An 18,123-nucleotide genomic window follows, 5' to 3' on the forward strand; every position below is an offset into this window, starting at 1 on the left:
TATTTTTCTGTATTTTCGATAATCCTTGTTGTTGCGCAGAAGTACATATGATTTGTTCTCTTTGTATTCCATATATATATATATATATATATATATATATATATATATATATATATATATATATATATATATATATATATTAAATATATTATATTACAAAATGTTTCTCATTAATGTATATTACCAACTTACCTATATGCCCATATCCCACAATTCCAATCTTCCTGAGTCTTTTTTCAGACATTTTGTTTTCCTCAGGATTTCTAGTAATTATGTTTTTTTGCCACTTGTTTAAATACCTGTAATGCAAATGTAGCAGTATTAACACAAAATGAACAAAGCTGCCATGTCACAATAGTGTGGGACACATTAGTTAAAGGGACATACAACATATTTTTTAATTACAAATAATACATAAAGTGTATCACAATATAGTGGTATAAACACAACTGTGACAAAATGAAAGCAATACAAATGTGCAAAGAGAACCTGATATGATTACAGACCAAGGAAATGATAGAATAAAGTCCTATATTGGCACATGGGTTGAGCTTGTAGTGAAATCAGATCTCCTTATTTTATCACTTTCTGTAAACATAAATATTTTCTTATCTTTGTTTATATACCAAGTCCCAATGAGAGAACAATAGGAAATTAACATTGTATTGCTTATCTCTTCTACCTCTTACTGGGAGTGTAATTTATTCTGCTGGCCGTGTTTACACAGTTTTTCTATAACCTATACTTAAGTATAGAAACTTTTAGTACAGGTAGAGATACCACAGACAAAATCATCTATTTCAAATGATGATATAAAGGTAAATACACTATTTTTAAACAATTCAATACACTCCAGCAGGTAAAATTGAGAATTGGGAACAAATTAAAGGGGAGACAATTTTAGGATAATCTCTCCCTTTGCTTTTCCATAAGAGCATACTGATGTAGTCTCAGGAGCTTTCACAAGTCCTGGGCATGCACTGTGCACTGTATGGCAGCACTGTTTGTAAACAAATATTGTAATAATGTTGTACATATAGTCAGGGCCGGTGCTACAATAGAGGCAAACTAGGTGCCTGCCTAAGGGCACCCCTGCAGGGTGGGCACAAATTTGGTGCTTGACATAATTTGTTTTTAATGTGTATAATAATCTTTTGCTGCCTAACTGGGGTTTCCCAGTATATGTGGTGGCATAATGGCTAGATAGGGAGGGGGCTCCCTTGAATCATAGCGAGGCCCATAGTACAGGACCGACACAACAGCTGTAAACATCTGACTGAAATATCTCACTGTACAGCTCCTGCGCTCTCTGCAAAACTTTAGCAGCTTTTATAAAAGCTGGTGGAGCTGGTGACAGCAGTGGGACTTACCTCCACCCAATGCCTTATGGGTATTACTGGGCCTCCAAAATTTTATATGCTGCCCAAGATCAGTGCACTATGTTTTCCTGCATGACGTCTATGTATATATCTATATCTGTATCTAGTCGTCATGATTGCACTCACAGAGCGCTCACCAATAGTGTAACCTGCCAGTACTCCAATACAAGTTAAAGTGATCTATTATAGGGCTTAAAAAATGTATATACAGTATGGGAAAATGTATCCAGGTGCATTTACAGCTTATGAGAACTTGCAGTTCAGCCTTGCAAGAAAGAATCTGCAATCACAAATTTAAGAAGCAGTCTCTGGCAGATATAAATTACCTCACATCACTTGTTTGTGGTAATTTATAGGCTCTGCTCCCACACAATTGATTGCCCAAGAGCAAGGAGTAGGATTGAACAACAGAGCGCTTCTGCATTCTTAAAGTGGCAATTGCAGATGGACAGGTTCTCTGTTTAAGAACTTGTCTGCCTGCAGCTTGATGCATTTTCCTGTTAGATATGCAAGTAGCAGTCTAGGTATAATGGTGAAAAAAGAAAAGAGGTCATCCTGCCTCAAGGTTCATGTGATTTATATATTGTCACCACTGTTTGTTATGTTATGCAGAGCCACCACTGATTTGCTATGTTGTGCAGAGTCACCACTGTTTGTTATGTTATGCAGAGCCACCACTGATTTGCTATGTTGTGCAGAGTCACCACTGTTTGTTATGTTATGCAGAGCCACCACTGATTTGCTATGTTGTGCAGAGCCACCACTGATTTGCTATGTTGTGCAGAGTCACCACTGTTTGTTATGTTATGCAGAGCCACCACTGATTTGCTATGTTGTGCAGAGTCACCACTGTTTGTTATGTTATGCAGAGCCACCACTGATTTGCTATGTTGTGCAGAGCCACCACTGTTTTTCTATGTTATGCAGAGCCACCACTGATTTGCTATGTTATGCAGAGCCACCACTTATTTGCTATGTTATGCAGAGCCACCACTGATTTGCTATGTTATGCAGAGCCACCACTGATTTGCTATGTTATGCAGAGCCACCACTGATTTGCTATGTTATGCAGAGCCACCACTGATTTGCTATGTTATGCAGAGCCACCACTGATTTGCTATGTTATGCAGAGCCACCACTGATTTGCTATGCTATGCAGAGCCACCACTGATTTGCTATGTTATGCAGAGCCACCACTGATTTGCTATGTTATGCAGAGCCACCACTGATTTGCTATGTTGTGCAGAGCCACCACTGATTTGCTATGTTGTGCAGAGCCACCACTGATTTGTTATGTTATGCAGAGCCACCACTGATTTGCTATGTTGTGCAGAGCCACCACTGATTTGTTATGTTATGCAGAGCCACCACTGTTTTGCTATGTTGTGCAGAGCCACCACTGATTTGCTATGTTATGCAGAGCCACCAATGATTTGCTATGTTATGCAGAGCCACCACTGATTTGCTATGTTATGCAGAGCCACCACTGATTTGCTATGTTGTGCAGAGTCACCACTGATTTGCTATGTAGTGCAGAGCCACCACTGATTTGCTATGTTGTGCAGAGTCACCACTGATTTGCTATGTAGTGCAGAGTCACCACTGATTTGCTATGTAGTGCAGAGCCACCAATGATTTGCTATGCTGTGCAGAGCTACCACTGATTTGCTATGTTGTGCAGAGCCACCACTGATTTGCTATGTAGTGCAGAGCCACCACTGATTTGCTATGTAGTGCAGAGCCACCACTGATTTGCTATGTTGTGCAGAGCCACCACTGATTTGCTATGTTGTACAGAGCCACCACTGATTTGCTATGTTGTGCAGAGCCACCACTGATTTGCTATGTTGTGCAGAGCCACCACTGATTTGCTATGTTGTGCAGAGCCACCACTGATTTGCTATTTTATGCAGAGCCACCACTGATTTGTTATGTAGTGCAGAGCCATCACTGATTTGCTATGTTGTGCAGAGCCACCACTGATTTGCTATGTTGTTTAGAGCCACCACTGATTTGCTATGTTGTGCAGAGCCACCACTGTTTTTCTATGTTATGCAGAGCCACCACTGATTTGCTATGTTATGCAGAGCCACCACTTATTTGCTGTTATGCAGAGCCACCAATTATTTGCTATGTTATGCAGAGCCACCAATGATTTGCTATGTTGTACAGAGCCACCACTGATTTGCTATGTTATGCAGAGCCACCACTGATTTGCTATGTTATGCAGAGCCACCACTGTTTTGCTATGTTGTGCAGAGCCACCACTGTTTTGCTATGTTATGCAGAGCCACCACTGATTTGCTATGTTGTGCAGAGCCACCACTGTTTTGCTATGTTATGCAGAGCCACCACTGATTTGCTATGTTGTGCAGAGCCACCACTGATTTGCTTTGTTGTGCAGAGTCACCACTGATTTGCTATGTTGTGCAGAGCCACCACTGATTTGCTATGTTATGCAGAGCCACCACTGATTTGCTATGTTATGCAGAGCCACCACTGATTTGCTATGTTATGCAGAGCCACCACTGATTTGCTATGTTATGCAGAGCCACCACTGATTTGCTATGTTATGCAGAGCCACCACTGATTTGCTATGTTGTGCAGAGCCACCACTGATTTGCTATGTTGTGCAGAGCCACCACTGATTTGCTATGTTATGCAGAGCCACCACTGATTTGCTATGTTGTGCAGAGCCACCACTGATTTGTTATGTTATGCAGAGCCACCACTGTTTTGCTATGTTGTGCAGAGCCACCACTGATTTGCTATGTTATGCAGAGCCACCAATGATTTGCTATGTTATGCAGAGCCACCACCGATTTGCTATGTTATGCAGAGCCACCACTGATTTGCTATGTTGTGCAGAGTCACCACTGATTTGCTATGTAGTGCAGAGCCACCACTGATTTGCTATGTTGTGCAGAGTCACCACTGATTTGCTATGTAGTGCAGAGTCACCACTGATTTGCTATGTAGTGCAGAGCCACCAATGATTTGCTATGCTGTGCAGAGCTACCACTGATTTGCTATGTTGTGCAGAGCCACCACTGATTTGCTATGTAGTGCAGAGCCACCACTGATTTGCTATGTAGTGCAGAGCCACCACTGATTTGCTATGTTGTGCAGAGCCACCACTGATTTGCTATGTTGTGCAGAGCCACCACTGATTTGCTATGTTGTGCAGAGCCACCACTGATTTGCTATGTTGTGCAGAGCCACCACTGATTTGCTATGTTGTGCAGAGCCACCACTGATTTGCTATTTTATGCAGAGCCACCACTGATTTGTTATGTAGTGCAGAGCCATCACTGATTTGCTATGTTGTGCAGAGCCACCACTGATTTGCTATGTTGTTTAGAGCCACCACTGATTTGGTATGTTGTGCAGAGCCACCACTGATGTTCTATGTTGTGCAGAGCCACCACTGATTTGCTATGTTATGCAGAGCCACCACTGATTTGCTATGTTGTGCAGAGCCACCACTGATTTGCTATGTGGTGCAGAGCCACCACTGATTTGCTATGTTATGCAGAGCCACCACTGATTTGCTATGTTATGCAGAGTCACCACTGATTTGCTATGTTATGCAGAGCCACCACTGATTTGCTATGTAGTGCAGAGCCACCACTGATTTGTTATGTAGTGCAGAGCCATCACTGATTTGCTATGTTGTGCAGAGCCACCACTGATTTGCTATGTTGTTTAGAGCCACCACTGATTTGCTATGTTGTGCAGAGCCACCACTGTTTTTCTATGTTATGCAGAGCCACCACTGATTTGCTATGTTATGCAGAGCCACCACTTATTTGCTGTTATGCAGAGCCACCAATTATTTGCTATGTTATGCAGAGCCACCAATGATTTGCTATGTTGTACAGAGCCACCACTGATTTGCTATGTTATGCAGAGCCACCACTGATTTGCTATGTTATGCAGAGCCACCACTGTTTTGCTATGTTGTGCAGAGCCACCACTGTTTTGCTATGTTATGCAGAGCCACCACTGATTTGCTATGTTGTGCAGAGCCACCACTGTTTTGCTATGTTATGCAGAGCCACCACTGATTTGCTATGTTGTGCAGAGCCACCACTGATTTGCTTTGTTGTGCAGAGTCACCACTGATTTGCTATGTTGTGCAGAGCCACCACTGATTTGCTATGTTATGCAGAGCCACCACTGATTTGCTATGTTATGCAGAGCCACCACTGATTTGCTATGTTATGCAGAGCCACCACTGATTTGCTATGTTATGCAGAGCCACCACTGATTTGCTATGTTATGCAGAGCCACCACTGATTTGCTATGTTGTGCAGAGCCACCACTGATTTGCTATGTTGTGCAGAGCCACCACTGATTTGTTATGTTATGCAGAGCCACCACTGATTTGCTATGTTGTGCAGAGCCACCACTGATTTGCTATGTTATGCAGAGCCACCACTGTTTTGCTATGTTGTGCAGAGCCACCACTGATTTGCTATGTTATGCAGAGCCACCAATGATTTGCTATGTTATGCAGAGCCACCACCGATTTGCTATGTTATGCAGAGCCACCACTGATTTGCTATGTTGTGCAGAGTCACCACTGATTTGCTATGTAGTGCAGAGCCACCACTGATTTGCTATGTTGTGCAGAGTCACCACTGATTTGCTATGTAGTGCAGAGTCACCACTGATTTGCTATGTAGTGCAGAGCCACCAATGATTTGCTATGTTGTGCAGAGCTACCACTGATTTGCTATGTTGTGCAGAGCCACCACTGATTTGCTATGTAGTGCAGAGCCACCACTGATTTGCTATGTAGTGCAGAGCCACCACTGATTTGCTATGTTGTGCAGAGCCACCACTGATTTGCTATGTTGTGCAGAGCCACCACTGATTTGCTATGTTGTGCAGAGCCACCACTGATTTGCTATGTTGTGCAGAGCCACCACTGATTTGCTATGTTGTGCAGAGCCACCACTGATTTGCTATGTTATGCAGAGCCACCACTGATTTGTTATGTAGTGCAGAGCCATCACTGATTTGCTATGTTGTGCAGAGCCACCACTGATTTGCTATGTTGTTTAGAGCCACCACTGATTTGGTATGTTGTGCAGAGCCACCACTGATGTTCTATGTTGTGCAGAGCCACCACTGATTTGCTATGTTATGCAGAGCCACCACTGATTTGCTATGTTGTGCAGAGCCACCACTGATTTGCTATGTGGTGCAGAGCCACCACTGATTTGCTATGTTATGCAGAGCCACCACTGATTTGCTATGTTATGCAGAGTCACCACTGATTTGCTATGTTATGCAGAGCCACCACTGATTTGCTATGTTGTGCAGAGCCACCACTGATTTGCTATGTTATGTAGAGTCACCACTGATTTGTTATGTTATGTCGAGTCACCACTGATTTGCTATGTTATGCAGAGCCACCACTGATTTGTTATGTTATGCAGAGCCACCACTGATTTGTTATGTTATGCAGAGCCACCACTGATTTGCTATGTTATGTAGAGCCACCACTGATTTGCTATGTTATGCAGAGCCACCACTGATTTGTTATGTTATGCAGAGCCACCACTGATTTGCTATGTTATGTAGAGTCACCACTGATTTGCTATGTTATGCAGAGCCACCACTGATTTGCTATGTTATGCAGAGCCACCACTGATGTGCTATGTTATGCAGAGCCACCACTGATTTGCTATGTTGTGTAGAGCCACCACTGATTTGCTATGTTGTGCAGAGCCACCACTTATTTGTTATGTTATGCAGAATCACCACTGATTTGCTATGTTATGTAGAGTCACCACTGATTTGGTATGTTATGCAGAACCACCACTGATTTGCTATGTTGTGCAGAGCCACCACTGATTTGTTATGTTATGCAGAGCCACCACTGATTTGCTATGTTATGCAGAGCCACCACTGATTTGCTATGTTATGCAGAGCCACCACTGATTTGCTATGTTGTGTATAGCCACCACTGATTTGCTATGTTATGCAGAGCCACCACTGATTTGCTATGTTATGTAGAGCCACCACTGATTTGCTATGTTGTGCAGAGCCACCACTGATTTGCTATGTTGTGCAGAGCCACCACTGATTTGCTATGTTATGCAGAGCCACCACTGATTTGCTATGTTGTGCAGAGCCACCACTGATTTGTTATGTTATGCAGAGCCACCACTGTTTTGCTATGTTGTGCAGAGCCACCACTGATTTGCTATGTTGTGCAGAGCCACCACTGATTTGCTATGTTATGCAGAATCACCACTGATTTGCTATGTTGTGCAGAATCACCACTGATTTGCTATGTTGTGCAGAGCCACCACTGATTTGCTATGTTGTGCAGAGCCACCACTGATTTGCTATGTTATGCAGAGCCACCACTGATTTGCTATGTTGTGCAGAGCCACCACTGATTTGCTATGTTGTTCAGAGCCACCACTGTTTTGCTATGTTATGCAGAGCCACCACTGATTTGCTATGTTATGCAGAGCCACCACTGATTTGCTATGTAGTGCAGAGCCATCACTGATTTGCTATGTTGTGCAGAGCCACCACTGATTTGCTATGTTGTGTAGAGCCACCACTGATTTGCTATGTTATGCAGAACCACCACTGATTTGCTATGTTGTGCAGAGCCACCACTGATTTGCTATGTTGTGCAGAGCCACCGCTGATTTTCTATGTTGTGTAGAGCCACCACTGATTTGCTATGTTATGCAGAACCACCACTGATTTGCTATGTTGTGCAGAGCCACCACTGATTTGTTATGTTATGCAGAGCCACCACTGATTTGCTATGTTATGTAGAGTCACCACTGATTTGTTACGTTATGTAGAGTCACCACTGATTTGCTATGTTATACAGAGCCACCACTGATTTGCTATGTTATGCAGAGCCACCACTGATTTGCTATGTTATGCAGAGCCACCACTGATTTGCTATGTTGTGCAGAGCCACCACTGATTTGCTATGTTGTACAGAGCCACCTATGATTGGCTATGTTGTGTAGAGCCATCACTGATTTGCTATGTTGTGCAGAGCCACCACTGATTTGCTATGTTGTGCAGAGCCACCACTGATTTGCTATGTAGTGTAGAGCCACCACTGATTTGCTATGTTGTGCAGAGCCACCACTGATTTGCTATGTTGTGTATAGCCACCACTGATTTGCTATGTTGTGCAGAGCCACCACTGATTTGCTATGTTGTGCAGAATTACCACTGATTTGCTATGTTATGCAGAATCACCACTGATTTGCTATGTTGTGCAGAGCCACCACTGATTTGCTATGTTATGCAGAGCCACCACTGATTTGCTATGTTATGCAGAGCCACCACTGATTTGCTATGTTGTGCAGAATCACCACTGATTTGCTATGTTGTGCAGAGCCGCCACTGATTTGCTATGTTATGCAGAATCACCACTGATTTTCTATGTTGTGCAGAATCACCACTGATTTGCTATGTTGTGCAGAATCACCACTGATTTGCTATGTTGTGCAGAGCCACCACTGATTTGCTATGTTGTGCAGAGCCACCACTGATTTGCTATATTGTGTAGAGCCACCACTGATTTGCCATGTTATGCAGAGCCACCACTGATTTGCTATGTTGTGCAGAGCCACCACTGATTTGCTATGTTGTGCAGAGCCACCACTGATTTCCAGCACAGCAGTGAGTGACTCCACTGCTCCACATGTCACTGAGCAGTGAGCACAGATAGGCAGGCAGGTTTAGGCTAGCAGCGCAACTTTGCAAGCCCCACGGCATGCCCACAACATTCATAGCGAAATTGGGCAGGGGAGAAGCAAAGTACAAACAAGCAAAAGCAGCCGGGAAAACTATTTGTTGAAATTGCAGCACTGGCTCAAGGGGCAAAAAAATTGTGTGTCTACAACTTCCCCAGTCCCACCAATGTTCACAAATGCCAGCCCCTCTAATAAAAAAAAAATCTATGCATCTCAACATTGTATTTCTTTGAATTTCAATAAAATTTAAAAAAAAAAATAAAATTTTTTGGTGTCATCCTCTGGTGGGTGTCACCCGGGTGCGGCCCCCTCCCGCCACCCCCTAGTGACGCCACTGCTGATTTGCTATGTTGTGCAGAGCCACCACTGATTTGCTTTGTTATGCAGAGCCACCACTGATTTGCTATGCAGAGCCACCACTGTTTTGCTATGATGTGCAGAGCCACCACTGATTTGCTATGTTGTACAGAGCCACCACTGATTTGCTATGTTATGCAGAGCCACCACTGATTTGTTATGTTATGTAGAGTCACCACTGATTTGCTATGTTGTGCAGAGCCACCACTGATTTGCTATGTTATGCAGAGCCACCACTGATTTGCTATGTTATGCAGAGCCACCACTGATTTTCTATGTTATGCAGAGCCACCACTGATTTGCTATGTTGTGCAGAGCCACCACTGATTTTCTATGTTATGCAGAGCCACCACTGATTTGCTATGTTGTGCAGAGCCACCACTGATTTGCTATGTTATGCAGAGTCACCACTGATTTGCTATGTTGTGCAGAGCCACCACTGATTTGCTATGTTATTGCAGAGCCACCACTGATTTGCTATTTTATGCAGAGCCACCACTGATTTGCTATGTTATGCAGAGCCACCACTGATTTGCTATGTTATGCAGAGCCACCACTGATTTGCTATGTTGTGCAGAGCCACCACTGATTTGCTATGTTATGCAGAGCCACCACTGATTTGCTATGTTATGCAGAGCCACCACTTATTTGCTATTTTATGCAGAGCCACCACTGATTTGCTATGTTGTGCAGAGCCACCACTGATTTGCTATGTTGTGCAGAGCCACCACTTCAGTATGTTATATAATTCAGAAACTAACAATTATAGCTAATATAGTTATAATAGATCAGATTAACATTCAATTATTTGATGTGATAAGGTAAAACTATTTTCTCTATCATTGCTGATAAAATAGTTATCTATAGCTGTTTAATACATCACTAGAACATTTAAAAAAAAAAGTTATTGCAGGGTATATAATTTTATCGGGTTGGGGGGAGAGGGTGGCAAAATAGTGCCTATAGGGGTCAATTTATCAAATGCTTCTCCAGCCTCCCCCTCCCCCCATGACTGCAGGTTCTCACTAGAGAACATGCAGTCCGTATTTATGAAGCAGTGGTCATCAGACTGCTGCTTCCCTAACCGTTTGCCACCTCTTAGGTGGTGAATTTCAATCTCCCCGGTCTCGTCCGACCAGGGAGATTGACAGCTCTTGCTCGTGCGCGATTGGCTGTGCGTGAGCATGGGCCGTCATTGCACAAAATAGCATTCTTGTGCAATGCTGAATTCCGGCAACGGAATTCAGCCCGCCAGAGGCGAGCTGCAGCAGACAGGGGCGCGTATGTACGGCTCTTTCCACGTAGCTTGATAAAACTCAAACCAGATGCATGCTCCAGAACCTATTTCAGTATGCTCTCTTGAACAGGTTCAGAAAATTAGGTAAATTGATAATAGAAGTAAATTGGTGGGGGTTTTATTTAATTGTACGCTCTGAATTGTAAAAGTTTAATGTTGACTTCATGTCTAGTTGGCAGGTTTAAACGCATTATTACCTAATAGCAGTCTTAATTAAATATAATTATATTGAGAATTACTGTCTGTCTTACCTCTTGCTAAGCACACATCCCAGTTTGTTCACAGAATAAAGGAAACAGTGATAGTAGCATGAACAGAATGGTGAAAAAGATTGAATCCTTTTGTGTTAAACCCATGGAGAATTCTTTTAAAATTGTAACCTTTGAATCAGCCAAGTTAATAATTATCTACAGTAGATGTTTACCTCTGCTACTGATACAGATTCCTGTAGTATATTTTTTTTTACTAGGGTTTGCACTAAAAATGTTAATAGTTTTGTTTTAGACTTTCTATATCAAAATTATAATAAATAATTATGTTTATTTATTAACTGAGTTGTTAGTTTGATTCTTATAACTAAATCATCAATCATTGAATAATTATGTGTAAAGAAGTTTAGATTCATTTATGGTTTTATCCTTTCAAGATGTAACAAAAAATGTCACTTTAATGAGTTGCAGAAATTAGACTTGCAGCAGCAAAAAATTTGTTCAGGACAAATGATTTGTAATAAATATTCTAAAAAATAAATCGTTTTCAGAATATTCGTTTGCTGCACAATTCGGTATTCGTTTAGTTTGAAACAGATAAATACTGAATATTTGGTAACATTGACATTAATTTTCATTGGCGCAAATGTGAATTTTTTTTTTATTTGCTCACTTTGGCATTTGTAAACACTGTCATACGATTCTTGTTCTTTCTGTAACTTTTTCTGTTTGACTGTGCAGTCCTGTTTGGCTCTAAAATGTCACTCTTCTCACAAACAAATTTAAAAATGTAGCCACCAATCAGCAAGCGCAACCCAGGGTGCTGAAACAATAATGGGCTGGCTCCTAAGCTTAAATTCCTGCTTTTTCAAATAAAGATACTAAGAGAACAAAGAAAATTTAATAATAGGAGAAAGTTGCTTAAAATTGCTCTCTATCTGAATCATGAAAGAAACAAACTTGGGTTTCATATGCATTTAAGCAAATCAACTGATGCCCATATTTTACAGAAGGTAAGCAGACACTTTTGCTTTTCACTGGATTAAAGGGAAAGTGAACACTTTGTAACCACAAGACATTTCTTATGTTGCTTTAGAATAACACATTAGCCAAGTGTAAACATTTTAAAAACAAATTGACATCTTGTTTGCTGGAATTATATAAAAAATAGTCAGAGTCTACCCAACACATGTCTTATTTGGATAAGTCAATTCTGGCTTGAGTCTGCAGCTAATATAGCTTGCCACAGTCATTATGTTAATATAACATGCATTGTTTTGCAGTTGTTATAAGCTAAAGACAATTATGGACAGATATGTAGCAGGCTTAGCCTTGATTAATCTGCAGGATGCATTTGTTCTGAGAATTAGAAAATCCACAACTTATAGAGCTAAATTACATGAAAGGAAAACAAAATATATAAAGAAAGTATATTGCAAAATTGTTTCCTTACTCATAACTAAACATTTTCTAAAAAGTCTCAATATTGTTACTGTCCCTTTTTAATAAAAATAAAAATGTTTAAGGTAAATTCTAACCTAGAAATGACATGCACTAGTCTGTTAAATCATGTTATTTGTGTGTGTGTGTATATATATATATATATATATATATATATATATATATATATATATAAAAATTCACATTATATATACATACTGATACTAAGCATGCTGAACTTTATAATAATACTCAGTATTCATACACTGGCAGTGAGCACACTATACCCTGATGAGTATACTAGCCTTTATAAATAAGATGAATATGTTTACTTTGATGAAGATGCTATGCGCGCTAGATTACAAGTAGAGCGCTAAATTAGTGCGCTCCCGCAGATGGTCAAATGTGCCCGTTTATGGGAGTGCAATAGTTAACCAGCCATTACACGTGGCTGGTTATTGCTATGGCAAGCTTGTGGTAGCAATTAGTGCTTATAAAAATTAACCAGAGATCGGATCTCTGGTTAATTTTATCAATCTGCCCAAAATGCCCCGAAAATACAATCTAGTGTCGTTTATTCAAAAATAATGATGACAACATCTTAATTTTTTAATAAAATTACTGAACTTGGAAGTATTTTGGAGTTAAAGTTGGTGAGAGTGGGGTGTGAGAAAAAAAAAGCACTGAAAAATGCCTTTACATTGCTGTCTATGGGAACTGTGTGTTCCCAGAAAATCTATACAGGGAGTGCAGAATTATTAGGCAAATGAGTATTTTGAACACATCATCCTCTTTATGCATGTTGTCTTACTCCAAGCTGTATAGGCTTGAAAGCCTACTACCAATTAAGCATATTAGGTGATGTGCATCTCTGTAATGAGAAGGGGTGTGGTCTAATGACATCAACACCCTATATCAGGTGTGCATAATTATTAGGCAACTTCCTTTCCTTTGGCAAAATGGGTCAAAAGAAGGACTTGACAGGCTCAGAAAAGTCAAAAATAGTGAGATATCTTGCAGAGGGATGCAGCACTCTTAAAATTGCAAAGCTTCTGAAGCGTGATCATCGAACAATCAAGCGTTTCATTCAAAATAGTCAACAGGGTTGCAAGAAGCGTGTGGAAAAACCAAGGCGCAAAATAACTGCCCATGAACTGAGAAAAGTCAAGCGTGCAGCTGCCAAGATGCCACTTGCCACCAGTTTGGCCATATTTCAGAGCTGCAACATCACTGGAGTGCCCAAAAGCACAAGGTGTGCAATACTCAGAGACATGGCCAAGGTAAGAAAGGCTGAAAGACGACCACCACTGAACAAGACACACAAGCTGAAACGTCAAGACTGGGCCAAGAAATATCTCAAGACTTTTCTAAGGTTTTATGGACTGATGAAATGAGAGTGAGTCTTGATGGGCCAGATGGATGGGCCCATGGCTGGATTGGTAAAGGGCAGAGAGCTCGAGTCCGAGTCAGATGCCAGCAAGGTGGAGGTGGAGTACTGGTTTGGGCTGGTATCATCAAAGATGAGCTTGTGGGGCCTTTTCGGGTTGAGGATGGAGTCAAGCTCAACTCCCAGTCCTACTGCCAGTTTCTGGAAGACACCTTCTTCAAGCAGTGGTACAGGAAGAAGTCTGCATCCTTCAAGAAAAACATGATTTTCATGCAGGACAATGCTCCATCACACGCGTCCAAGTACTCGACAGCGTGGCTGGCAAGAAAGGGTATAAAAGAAGAAAATCTAATGACATGGCCTCCTTGTTCACCTGATCTGAACCCCATTGAGAACCTGTGGTCCATCATCAAATGTGAGATTTACAAGGAGGGAAAACAGTACACCTCTCTGAACAGTGTCTGGGAGGCTGTGGTTGCTGCTGCACGCAATGTTGATGGTGAACAGATCAAAACACTGACAGAATCCATGGATGGCAGGCTTTTGAGTGTCCTTGCAAGGAAAGGTGGCTATATTGGTCACTGATTTGTTTTTGTTTTGTTTTTGAATGTCAGAAATGTATATTTGTGAATGTTGATATGTTATATTGGTTTCACTGGTAAAAATAAATAATTGAAATGGGTATATATTTGTTTTTTGTTAAGTTGCCTAATAATTATGCACAGTAATAGTCACCTGCACACACAGATATCCCCCTAAAATAGCTATAACTAAAAACAAACTAAAAACTACTTCCAAAACTATTCAGCTTTGATATTAATGAGTTTTTTAGGTTCATTGAGAACATGGTTGTTGTTCAATAATAAAATTAATCCTCAAAAATACAACTTGCCAAATAATTCTGCACTCCCTGTATGTAAATGCTGATATACATATGTTTTTATGTGTCAATTTGTGTATATACACATATAAACACATAAATGTATATGTATATCAGCATATACATATATATTTCATTGCTGCCATCGCTGCGCAACTTACCCCCTTCACTGGCGCTTAAGTTCTGATGCCGTCAGAACGAAGCTCCCATAGCCTATAGAAGTGCGCTTGTAATACCAGCGCACATTAGAATTTGCTGGTATTACAAAGTGGAACGCTAATATCGCTTTCATGATATCTAGCCCTGAATATCTATACACTAATAGTAAACACGCTGCGCTGTATATGATGTGATTATCGATACACTGATGAGTAGCTTTACACAAATAATCGGCAGACTGGCTGCTAAGGGCCCCCTCTTGAATCGGGCCCTGCTGCCACTGCACCCGCTGCACCAAGGGTAGTTCCGCCTATTACACATATGCCTCTTTTCAGGGGTTAAACACATAGATATATTCAAGCAATATTGCAATAAAAAAATACTCTAACATAGAACATTTTAGAATTGCACATTTTCTTTAAATGAAAGTAAGTTTTATGCTTTTTATAAAGAGAATTCTGCCGCCTGTCTGACTTGTACTAAACTTTTTTCTTCATTGTGACCCCAAAGGAAAATTGTAAATCCCGATATATCTGCCGTGAATAGAACATTGTTCTCTACAATGTGCCCAGGAGACTACGTCTAACTCTCTCCACAGGCAGAGATCAAAGTAGCAAAATCAGAAAATTTGAGTGGAAAAGGTGCAATATCTATTTTTAATGGAGGTCAAACGCAGATCGACCCGCTGAATATTTTAGAATTAAGTAAACGAAACTGCAGCAAGTCATCTTTGTTACATTATTGCATTAACTTTCCCACAGCACCTTGTTCTCTAGAGCTATTTAAATATCCTGCTTTTTAAAGTTTTCAATGTCATTTTTTACATTCAAATGAAATCTATTTTTCTCATAGACCTACATATAATCTGGAGCTGAACAGAAACTCTTAAACTGTTTTTTCATCCTAAAATTGGGAGAGACCTCTTTAGTATAACAGCTAGTTTGATTGACATATGAATTAGAAATATTTACGACAGTAACACTTTGAGATTATAATATAAAATTATTAATGATACATCTTTACAATACAGTTTATTTTTCCCCTTTTCATATAATTTAAAGGGATACATCCCCCCCAAAAAAATCCAATTTACTTCTATTATAAAATTTGCTTTGTTCGCATGGTATTCTTTGTTGAAGAGATACCTTAGGTGTGTGGCACAGTGAAGCATTACGTGGTAGGAAATAGTGCTGCCATATAGTGCCCTTGCAAATGGATACAATTTGTGTAAAACTGCTGCCATATAGTGCTTCAGACACGTGCATGCTCCTGAGCTTACATCCCTGCTTTTCAACAAAAGATACCAAGAAAATAAAGAAAATTTGATAATTCAAGTAAATCAGAAAGTTGTCTAAAATTCTATGTTCTGTCTGAATCATGAAAAGAGCAAATTGCAGGTTCACAAGCCTAGCCTTGTTACATACATGTTTGCAGCAAACAAGGTGTTAATCTGTTCTAATAATGTGCAGGTGCTGCTGATATGTTAATCTATAGGAAGACTGCAGACAATTATTCTAATTACATAGGGGCCCATTTATCAAGCTCGGGATGGAGCTTGAGGGCCCGTGTTTCTGGCGAGCCTGCAGGCTCGCCAGAAACAGCAGTTATGAAGCAGCGGTCTAAAGACCGCTGCTTCATAACCTGTCCGCCTGCTCTGAGGCCGTGGACAGACATCGCCGAAAATCAACCTGATCGAGTATGATCGGGTTGATTGACACCCCCCTGCTGGTGGCCGATTGGCCGCGAATCTGCATGGGGCGACGTTGCACCAGCAGCTCACAACAGCTGCTGGTGCAATGCTGAATATTATTATTATTATTATTCTTTATTTATAAAGCGCCAACAGATTCCGCAGCGCTGCCCATGGGTACAAGGATAACAGTACAATGGAGAAACAATACGATAAGACAAAATTTTACAGACAAAAACAGGGGGATTTGAGGGCCCTATTCCCGTGGGAACTTACAGATGGGTAGGATGGGAAACAGGAGGTGGGGACTGCAAAGGTGAGAATGATATTAGTGAGGAGATAGAGGGCAGCTGTTAGTTAAGTGAAGTTAGTTTGTTAATAAGTCGGGTGATAAACTTCCCTGAACAGAAAGGTCTTTAGGGAACGTTTAAAGGAGGAGAGGTTAGGGTCAAGTCTGACAGCACGAGGAAGTGCATTCCAGAGGGTTGGTGTCGCACGAGAGAAGTCCTGTAGTCTAGCATGAGAGGAGGTGATGGTAGAGGATGCAAGAAGCAGGTCATTGTTGGATCTTAGGGGGCGGGCAGGAGTGTATTTGTTGATAAGTGAGGACAGGTAGGGTGAGGCAGCATTGGTGAGGGCTTTGTAGGTCAGGGTGACAATTTTGAATTTAACTCTGTTGTGAATGGGAAGCCAGTGAAGGGACTCACAGAAAGGTGGAGCAGAAACAGAGCATCGAGAGAGGTGGATTAGTCTGGCAGATGCATTTAGGATGGATAGGAGGGGAGAGAGGCGGGAGAGAGGGAGGCCAGTTAGTAAGTTGTTACAGTAGTCAAGTCGGGAAATTACCAGGGAGTGGATTAGCTGTTTAGTAGTTTCAGCACTTAGAAACGGACGAATTGTGGAGATATTGCGTAGGTGGTTGCGGCAGGATGAAGAAAGCAATTGGATGTGGGAAATGAAGGACAGATTTGAGTCAAGCGTGACTCCAAGGCAGCGGACTTGGGGTGATGGGGAGATAGTGGTGCCGCCAACAGTGATGGAAAAATTAGAAACTGGAGTAGAGTTAGATTGGGGAATTAGAAGTAGTTCGGTCTTGGACATGTTTATACTTAGGTGGTGAGAGGCCATCCAGGAGGAAATGCCAGATAAGCAGTCGCTGATGTGAGAATTGACAGAAGGAGAGAGTGCAGGGGTGGCAAGGTAGATCTGGGTATCGTCAGCATAGAGATGATAGCTGAAGCCATAGCTGTTGATAAGTTTACCCAGTGAAGAAGTGTAAATAGAGAAGAGTAGAGGACCCAGGACAGAGCCATGAGTTACTCAAACAGACAGAGGCAAAAGAGAGGAGGAGTCACCAGCAGAAGAGACGGAGAAGGATCTGTTAGAGAGATAAGAGTGAATCCAGGAGAGGGCAGTGTCACAGACCCCAAGAGAGCTGAGAGTCTGTAGGAGAAGGGGATGGTCAACAGTGTCGAAGGCAGAGAGAGGTCCAGTAAGATGAGTATAGAGTAGTAGCCTTTGTTTTTAGCAGAAAGGAGATCGTTAGTAACCTTGGTGAGGGCAGTCTCAGTTGA

At 41.4% G+C, this 18,123-nt stretch overlaps 1 protein-coding gene across 1 annotated transcript in view; it reads right to left on the reverse strand.

Annotated features, from left to right (window-relative positions):
• ASPDH (aspartate dehydrogenase domain containing) overlaps positions 1-11,107 on the reverse strand; it is a 39,138-nt gene extending 28,031 nt beyond the window's left edge. The window contains exons 1-2 of the mRNA XM_053689842.1: positions 11,036-11,107; positions 193-299 (exon numbers count right to left, since the gene is read on the reverse strand). Of these exons, the coding sequence (XP_053545817.1) occupies positions 193-244 (52 nt within the window). The 5' untranslated portion in view covers positions 245-299; positions 11,036-11,107. The remainder of the gene's footprint in view (positions 1-192; positions 300-11,035) is intronic.
• Positions 11,108-18,123: the final 7,016 nt, after the last annotated feature.

The sequence above is a fragment of the Bombina bombina genome, chromosome 8, assembly GCF_027579735.1.
Source record: "Bombina bombina isolate aBomBom1 chromosome 8, aBomBom1.pri, whole genome shotgun sequence".
NCBI lineage: Eukaryota > Metazoa > Chordata > Amphibia > Anura > Bombinatoridae > Bombina > Bombina bombina.